Source organism: Sphaerodactylus townsendi, linkage group LG03, assembly GCF_021028975.2.
Source record: "Sphaerodactylus townsendi isolate TG3544 linkage group LG03, MPM_Stown_v2.3, whole genome shotgun sequence".
NCBI classification, from domain to species: domain Eukaryota; kingdom Metazoa; phylum Chordata; class Lepidosauria; order Squamata; family Sphaerodactylidae; genus Sphaerodactylus; species Sphaerodactylus townsendi.
This window is the reverse complement of record NC_059427.1, coordinates 22777046-22786178: the sequence shown is the minus strand read 5'-3', so window position 1 is coordinate 22786178 and position 9133 is coordinate 22777046. Positions and strand designations below refer to the sequence as shown.

At 44.8% G+C, this 9133-nt stretch overlaps 1 protein-coding gene across 1 annotated transcript in view; it reads left to right on the top strand.

Moving 5' to 3' along the window:
• The window catches only part of IHO1 (interactor of HORMAD1 1), a 48725-nt gene extending 41160 nt beyond the window's left edge, over nt 1-7565 (top strand). The window contains exons 6-7 of the mRNA XM_048487307.1: nt 3960-4063; nt 6450-7565. Coding sequence (XP_048343264.1) covers nt 3960-4063; nt 6450-7556 — 1211 coding nt within the window. The 3' untranslated portion in view covers nt 7557-7565. The remainder of the gene's footprint in view (nt 1-3959; nt 4064-6449) is intronic.
• The last annotated feature ends 1568 nt before the right edge of the window (nt 7566-9133 follow it).

Genomic DNA, 9133 nt, shown 5'->3' with positions numbered 1-9133 from the left:
ACGCAGCATATATTCCAAACACCAATCACACGTGCTAAGGGTAGAAGAAGTGTTTTCCCTTTAATTAGTCCTAATTTTTCCCCAGCATTTTCCAATGAATGCCCCTTGGTTCTAGTATTATTGTGAGAAAGAGAGAAAAATTTCTCTCTGTCAACATTTTTCTACCCCATGCATAATTTTCTTGTAGACTTCAATCATTATCCCCCCTCAGCCTCCTCACCAAATCCAGCAAGAGTCCCAAACGCTGCAGCCTCTCTCCTCATAGGGAAGGTGTGCTCCAGTCCCTCAATCATCCTTTGTTTGCCCTTCTCTGCACTTTTCCTATCTCCTCCAATAATATCACTTTTTTTTGAGGATCGCGGCTGACCTTCAGAACTGGACACAGTTACTCCGGCGCGGTCGCATCTCACTGCTTCTTTATATAAGGGCATGATACAATCTTTGCAGTTTTATTCTGAATTCCTTTTCTAATGATCCCCAGCATAGAGTTTGCCTTTTTTCACAGCTGCAGCCATGCATTGAGTTGATATCTCCCATGGAACTATCAACTAAGACAGCCTTTAAATCCCTTCCTGGTCTTGTGACTGTGATAGCACTTCGACCCCCTGCTTAAGCGTGTATGTGAAGTTTGGGATTTTTTGCCCCTATGGTGCATCATCATCACTTTTACATTTTGCTACATTGAACTGCATTTGCCATTTCTGAGCCCACTCCACCTAATTTATTTATCATCAAGGTCCGGGCTTGGAGCTCTTCAAGCAATCCTTTGTGGTTCTCACCAATCTCCCTACATAATTTGGTATCATCTTGCAAAACTTGGCCACCACGCTACCCACCCCCCTACTTCCCAGGTCATTTATGAATCAGGGTTAAAGAGCACTGGTCCCAAAACGGATGGTCTGGGGGGACACTCAATTCTCCCTACATCTCTCCATCTACTGTGAGAACTTCCCATTTACACCCACTCTTTGTTTCCTGTTCCTCAACCAGTTTTTAATCCATATAGGAGGACTTCCCCTCTTATTCCTTCATTGCTGAGTGTTCTCAACAGTCTCTGGTGAGGAACTTTGTCAAAAGCCTTTTGGAAATCCAAGTAGACAATGTCCACCGGTTCACCCCTGTCCACATGCCTGTTTACACCCTCAAAGAACTCTAGTAAGTTTGTAAGACAGGATTTGCCTCTGCAAAAGCCATGCTGACTCTTTCTCAGCAGGTCTTGCTTTTCTACATGTTTTATAATTTTATCTTTAATGATAGATTCTACTAATTTACCAGGAACAGATGTCAAACAGAGAGCTGTCAAATTGGAGAGCTTCCTTGGCACACTTGATGGCTAGTGCGCCCTTGTCAATGGTGTAACGTTTATTTATTTACTGGCATTTCTATCCCGTCCTACACTTGAAGGTTTCAGGGTAGATTACATCATAAGACATTTAAAAAACACCTAAAAACAATTAGTTTGGGCCTAAGGGATAGAATGAGCTATTCTTGGCCCTTGATATCTTGGGCTGAGACCCCTCCCCCAGCCCAATTCAGAAGTATTGGTGAAGACCATGCAAGGTGAATCTAAGGTCATTTCCCCACTTACCATAGACCACCCTTTGCTGCGCAGTACTCTCAGCGTGCGTCATTTCTGGCGCGCTCCCGGGCTTTCCCACAATCCTGCGTTCTGCGCAGGGTCATCAAAAGGCACCGTTTTGAGGAGCGCCAGGAATGATGCCCGCTGAGGGGGCGCGAGAGCGGCAACGTCGGGGTGGCTGCATTGTCGCCGCCCCTGTAGTGGGGAGTGCCGCAGGACCCCGCGCTACTTGGCGAGAGTAGCACGCAGCAGATGGTAAGTGGGGAAACGACCAAAGCCAGGATTTCATAGGACTGGCTCCTGCTATAGTGCTGTCCTAAGCATATGCAGTGCTTCCAGCCAGGTCATGGTCCCGGTTCTTAAGGCAGTCAGCAAGGGTGCCACAAGGGTAGTGAAGTGTAGAAAGAAAGAACTGGTTGTTGTATCCCACAAATCTGAGGAAACAACGCACCTGCTTCTCAGCGGAGGACAGAGGACTTTGTTCTAACAAACAAAGCCAAAATGGATCTTTTTAAAACGTCTTGTCTGGAAGAGGTAATATCTGTCCCCGGCATACTATGAACATCAGGTACTTTAGCTCCTGGAATTCAAGTCAGCTCTTCTTGGGGTTGGCCTTGATTTGTCCAAGGCACAGAGTGCATGCTCCAGGTGTTCCAAGTGTGTCAACCAATCTTGACTGAAGATAATAATATAATCTATGTAGACCTGGAAATCAGCTCCATGAAGTTCTGGTGGCATCACTTTGAACTGGGACAGTTCTTGAGGCTTGGCAAAAGCTGTCTCTTCCCAGTCCTCTGGGACCATTGGGATTTGCAAATAGGCCTTGGTAAGGTCCCAGGCCAACAAGAACTGTGCCTTGCCCAGTTGGTCTATCAAGACCCCTCTTTTGTTGCCCACGCACTGGCTATATATCTGACCATCTGCCTACCCCCTCCTGCCCAGGGTTTGTCCACTGGGGTTTGATCCCAGATGCCTTTTATTATCATTCATTTTTTGTAGGTTACTGCTGCTATAGTTTTAATAGTTTTAAGGTTTTGTATTGTTTTAATTGGGGCTATTCGATTTGTTTTATTGTCTTGTTATTTGCTGTTGTACACCGCCTTGAGCCCTTTGGGGGTAGGGCGGTTTATCAAATCGAATGAATGAATGAATGAATGAATGAATGAATGAATGAATGAATGAATGAATGAATGAATGAATGAATGAATGAATATGTCAGCACAAGGCATTGGGTAGGCATTGAATTGGGCCAGTTTATTTACCTCCCTATAATCAGTGCAGAAACGAATGGACTCATCGGGCTTCAGTACCTGTGCTACTGGTCTATGCCAGGTGCTATAGGAGGGTTTGATTACCCCCAACTGCAGCATGTGGGGTTTTTTTAACCTCTTGGGCTAACATGTCCTACTGCTTCTGCAGGATTCCGGTGGTGAGAATTCAAATAATTTAACAACTGATTGTTTACAAGCACCATTTTAGCAACCGGTTCTGCCGAAGTGGTGCGAACCTGCTGAGTCCCACCACTGAGGATTGGTCTCCACAGTGCCCTGGTTACCCTTCTGGGAAGAGTAGGGATGGCATGGGTCAGGACAGTAGTTCAACCTGGTCAGGAAGAGAACACCTAGGGGCTTGGCCTGGTTATCTGATCTTTGGCTGGGAAAGGTTCAGGGGACAGGCCTAGACCATGATGTGGTCCTGCCCCAGCATGCTCTGAACCCTATTCAGGCCTGTCGGCAGCCTCCTTACCCTAGTATTTCTTTGGATCCACGACTTCACCTGACCACCTGGGACTCAAGACGGCTGTCAGAGGCTGACCCAAGGTCATGGCTGGCTCTTTGGCTGGGTTGTACTGTGACAGCAACATCTTCCCCTGGCTGCGATTGGTTAGGAGGAGGTGGGAGTGGCCACTGTGAGTTTCTGGGAAGCAGAAGTCTGGTGCCACTCATACAGCAGCCGATCATTATACCACTATACAATTACAATGTGTTTTGGTCATTGGTGGAACTGTGTGGGTTGGACAGCTTGGCGACTAGATGTGTGGGAATTTCACAGTAAAGATTTCCAGGAATCGATTATCTAATAAGCAGGTAGGTTTTATAGTGAATTCCTTACAGATCATTAGAATGAGCCCCCTTTTCCCTTGCTTGGATATGAAAATAGCCTTAGCTGAAGTCACACAAAGTTTATTAATACTTTGTGGATTTTCTGATTTTCTATTAAATGTTACTTCTACTGCCAGCTTTGTAATTCATGGCTACCTCCTGGCTGTGTCACACAAGTACCTTTTCATTCCCGACTCCATTGAGAAACCTTGAGAGGCATTTTATTTTTACCTACAGATGACAGAATAAATGCAGTTTGTATTGATTTCCATGTCTAGTGCAAGAGACATCTCAATCCCATTATGAATTGGTTCTGAATACTCTGAAGGACAAAAGTGGAATAGAACAGACATTACTGGGAATGAAGAAAGCACTAGAAGATGTAAGTGTAGGAATTGATCTTCATTTGGCTGAACTTTGCATTTTCTTTCTTATTATCAAATTGTAGTCTGTTTCAGATCCATCTTGACATTTTTTGCTAGGAAATAATAACCAGTTTTTCCACTGTAGTTCATGAACAGGGAGATTTATTTACTGCAAATAATAAGTTAAAATTGCAATTCACTGTCAGCAAAATACTTTTTGCCAATTGCAGAAACATAACATTTCATTTGGGCACCCCTCTTTGCAATCAGTTTACTTCAGAATACCTTCTCTTGCAAGCTCAGGTATACAGAAGGAGCTAAAATCTACTATTTCTGTGTACCCAGTGTTCTGGACAAACTCCCCTGTCATGCTGTGAAGAAACTTCCCATAGGAACTTGACATTTCATGGAATTGAAGGGATCTCTTGCAAGTGTGACACTCGTTATGAAAGAAATCCCCCACGGCATTATTAATAAAGATGAAAGGCGAAAATCTCAGATCTTAAGTTTATCTGTCATAGCCCTGGTCACAGAAATGGTTCAGTTCTGAATCAGAACATATGTTTGCTGGCAAGACATACACAACTGGAAACAATGCCTAAAAGAGCCTGTAAAAGTTACTCGATGTCCCCCAAAATGGAATTACAAAAGTAGACAATAGCAGTAAGACAAAATAATACAATTATCAGTGGAAATAGACTACATTCATGTTTCCTTTAGAAAAGTGTCCCCTATTCCATTGTACTCCCTTTGTAGACATTCCATCCTGAACAATTATGTTTTTGCAGTTTGTGGAAGGCCAGAAGTGTGGTGGCTTTCCTGAGCTTCTCATGCAGGCCATTTCACAAAGTCAGATCCACCGCAGAGAAAGCACGTGTGCATGCAGCTGTCAATCTTACCCACTTGCTGGGTGGCACATTCAGAAAGCTTTGTCTTACACTGTGTAATCCACCCTGAATCTCAGGAAGAAAGGTGGGCTGTAAATGAAGGAAGCAAATGAATTTTAAAAACTTGCCAATTTGGATTATAGAATCATAGAGTTGGAAGAAACCACAAGGGCCAGCCAGTCCAACTCCCTGCCATGCAGGAACACACAATCAAAGCACTAGGATCAAAGTTTAGGATTGCTAGTCCAACGCTAGCAACCCTTGGCAGGCACAGGGGGTAGGATGAATTTGCAGAAGTGACATCATTACATTGGCACAATGTTCTAAGATCAACCCTGTTGTAAAAATGTAGAGATCTGGGGGAATCCTGGTGCAGTCCACTCCTTTACCGCTTCCAAGTTCTTGCCAGAAGTGTGATTGTGGTGTTTCCCCCCTCCATTTGGATCCGGCAGGTACACTGAGCAGCTGGAAGAGCTGTGTGACCAAGGGCAGGAAATTTGATAAGTCTAGTTTGAATGTACCTGACCTTCCTCTAAACTCAGGTGCACCCGAGGAAGGAAAAAGCCAGTATGGTGTGATGCCGTGGTGGCGAACCTTTGGCACTCCAGATGTTATGGACTGGCAGGGGCTGATGGGAATTGTAGTCCATAACATCTGGAGTGCCAAAGGTTCGCCACCACTGGTGTAATGGCTGGACTGTCAGACTGGGGCTTGATAGACACATTTTGAATACCCACTGTGCTCTGGAAGCATACTGGATGAACTTAGATCAGTCATTCTCTCTCGGACTTACCTACTTTGCAGGGTGGTTGTTGTGGGGATAAGGTGGAGGATGAGAGAACCGTGTTGTAAGTGTGCTTTGGGTCTCCATTGGAAAGACAAAGTGGGAGATAAATAAACATAAATAAATAAAATAAGCCTGAGCAGGGACCCACAATTTCTTCAGGCGAAGAGCTGTTGCTGCTGACTGTGTGTGTGGAACAGTGGCAGGACTCTGTCTTAGAAGACCTGGAAAGGCAAGAAACAAGCCTTTAAGCATCTCTCACCTTCTTCTGGCCTGCAGGTGGGAAGGAAGGTATCTCTCCCCTGGGTTTATATGTATTTCTTTACCAAGAGGACATGTAGCCTAATATTTCTGATCTTTAATAAGCATCTCATTCGATGGTCAGCACAAGTGTGACATTTTCCATCCGTGGAGATAATTTCCGTGCAAAGTTGTGTGACAATAACATGAGTTTTCAATTAGGAAAGTTGTATGCGTCTAGAAGCCAATGCTTGCGTCGGTTTCCAAATGCGTCATTATGGCAAACATTTGTGGAACTGTCGTAGATGATGCACAAATGCTTTCTACCTCCCCCACATCCTACTTGAAAATGACTTCAGTGTAAGCATGCAAAGAACCCTCTTGTTTGATAGGGAAGCGCAGTGAACCATGGGTGCATAAGGACTTTAGGATTGATCGTGTTTCCGTTCTAGAGTTTTAACACACATTCTCTCATGATTCTCTTTTGCTCAGAAAGATGTGGAATTCTCAGATCTGAAATCCAGCCTACAATCCCTGAAGGACAGTCTGGAGCAATTGACAACTCAGCAGAGTGAGCAGCACTTACAGCTCCGTGAACAGCTGGGCAACTTGCAGCTCCCTACCCTTTTGGCAGAATTGCGGGCATTCATTTCTGCACCCAGAACACCCAGTCGCGTAAAGGACGATGCTTCTCAGACCTCGCCAGATAGGCTATCAACCAATCGCTCTCCCGCTTTGCAATTAAACGCTCCTCCTGGAAGCAAGTTCGTTCCTATTGTTAGCGCCTTCCGAGGAAAAGAAAATGCGAACAAACAGCAGAAGAGCCATATTCCAACCCCAGGCCAGGATGGTGACAACAATGCCCTTTGTACTTGCCGCTCAGGTGCAGCTGCCCCTGAAGATGGCAGTGGGCAAGGCTGGCTGCTTACTCAAGAGCTGTGTCAAGCTACGCCAGTGAGGAAAGTGATCAAGAGAAACGATCAAGCAAAGAGACTCGGTGCTGTGAGGCATGCAGCGTTGAACAATGTGGGCATGCAAACCCATGCACAGAATCACGAGAAGCCAGCTACAGCCAACCAGGTGCAAGGCAAAAGTATTGGCAGCCGGGCAAAAAAGGGAAGATCCCAAAAATGCAACCAGAGGAAAAGGCAGCATTCTTCCCGGAAAGGAGGTTCCAAGTGCACCGATACCGACCCGAAACAAAAAGAAACCAGAAAAGAGTGTGCTGAGTTAGAGAGGCTGCCTCATTCTTACCGGAATTTAGTAAATCCAGCAAACCTTTCACTTGTCAGTCAGCAAAAGCAGCGCCAGACCCAGAAAAGAAAGGCAGAGAAATCCAAGCTTTTGCTCTCGTCTCGTGAAGATATGCAGCATGTGCCCAATCAGCGGGAGATGTCTGGAGTTAAAAAGGGCATGGATATTTCCAGCACAAAAAATAACGCTTTCTGGGCATGTTCCTCCCCAGAAAGTTATTTATTCCAAAACCAGCTGAGATGGTTCAATCTCTCTGAGAATCTCCCACCCGCCTGTACTGCGCTAGCCCAGGAGAAGACAACAACACACTGCCCATTATTTTTTGACAGTGATTTTTCTGATTAAGGTTTTGTTTTCCCCCTTTCTTTTAATGCATATGCCAGATGTTGTGTGTAATGATATGTTTCAAATATAGTTAGAAAAACCTTTGCACATTGTAAGTGGTAACATTTTTCTTTATTCAGAAGCACCACAATGTCATGCTGAAAGGGAGAGAGTTCGGGTAATTTAGAGCAAAGTGATGTACTCCTTGTCCTTTTTTAAAAAAAATTGTTTTGGGTCTGTTCAGATGTTCTTTCTGGGAAATATTATTTCCCAGAAAGAGTCTCAGGCTGTATCCATGCATCTTGGGACATAGAACTGGGCCACTGCCCCATAGCAAGTTTTCACAGCTGAATTTTCCTGTGTGGATAAACCAATTCAGTTGCAAACTCTTGCAAGAGACACAAGGATAATACGAGTATCTATCTAGCTATGTGTCCATGCTGCCTCAGATTTTTTCATGCCATCCCACATCTTCTCAACAAGCAATTTGATACAGGCTGCACAATTTCCGTTTGAACACAATTTCCCTGAACCCTTTACCCCCACCCCAAAGGAAAGGGTGATACAACACAAATCTGTCTGGAGGGAGGTACCATGATGAAAGCCAGCCAACCTGAGATTTTCTTGCTCCCTTGATTGTGAATATGCTAAAGATTCTTGCCAGGTTGTATTTCCCCCCAGTAAGAAATCTCTCAACAAGGCTCTTGGTAATCCTCCACACAAGGATGCCACCCCACCCGCCCAAAAATTGCTGCCATGCTTGTTATGCACAAAGAGGCTGTACAGTCCGGAGAACATTTCTATTATGGGACTGGGCACAGGAACGATGTAAAATATGTAGTTGGTTCCTATTTGTATGATGTGTGCCAATTTGGAATGTATTGATTAACCAACTATAATTAAAGCCCCATGGACTGAATTAACTTCCTGGTGGAGTACCAGTTGGGTTGAAAAGATCTGCACATGAAGTGGCTGCATCACGCCCCAGGAAAGTGCTCACACACGGCACTGTGTATGTGTGGAGGAGCCTCCGTGAGGAGAGGTATTTAGAAGAAGGAATGAGCAAGCATTGAGACACTGATAGCCCCCAGTGTGAATGGCTTTAAAGAAGGCAGATTCACAGAGAAGAGCTCCATGAATGGCTGCGAGTCATGGTGACCAAAAGCAAACAGCATATTCAGAGGCAATAAACTTTTGAATACCAGTGTGGTAGGATTACCAGCTCCAGGGTGGGCAATACCTGGATATTTTGGGGGTGGAGCCTGTCAAAGACCTATCCCCGGCCTTTGAGGTGGTAAGCACCATGGGCTCTGAACCAGAAACTCAAAAGACGTAAGAATATTAAAATTAAATTTTAATTAAACTCTTCTCTGCTGGTTTTCAGAAGCCACTGCAAATGGGGAGAAAGGGCTGTCTACAATCTTCACGGCTTGCCATTTGCTTTCATAAGTTCTGAATGCATCCCAAAATTTGTAGACCACCCTACCCAACCATATGGCCCTAGTTAAGAATCACTGGGCTAAGCTGTTCCGTAGCTAGCAAAGCTTGAGAACATGGACCTCTATGACTGAGGGAACATGGAACATGACTGAGAGAAA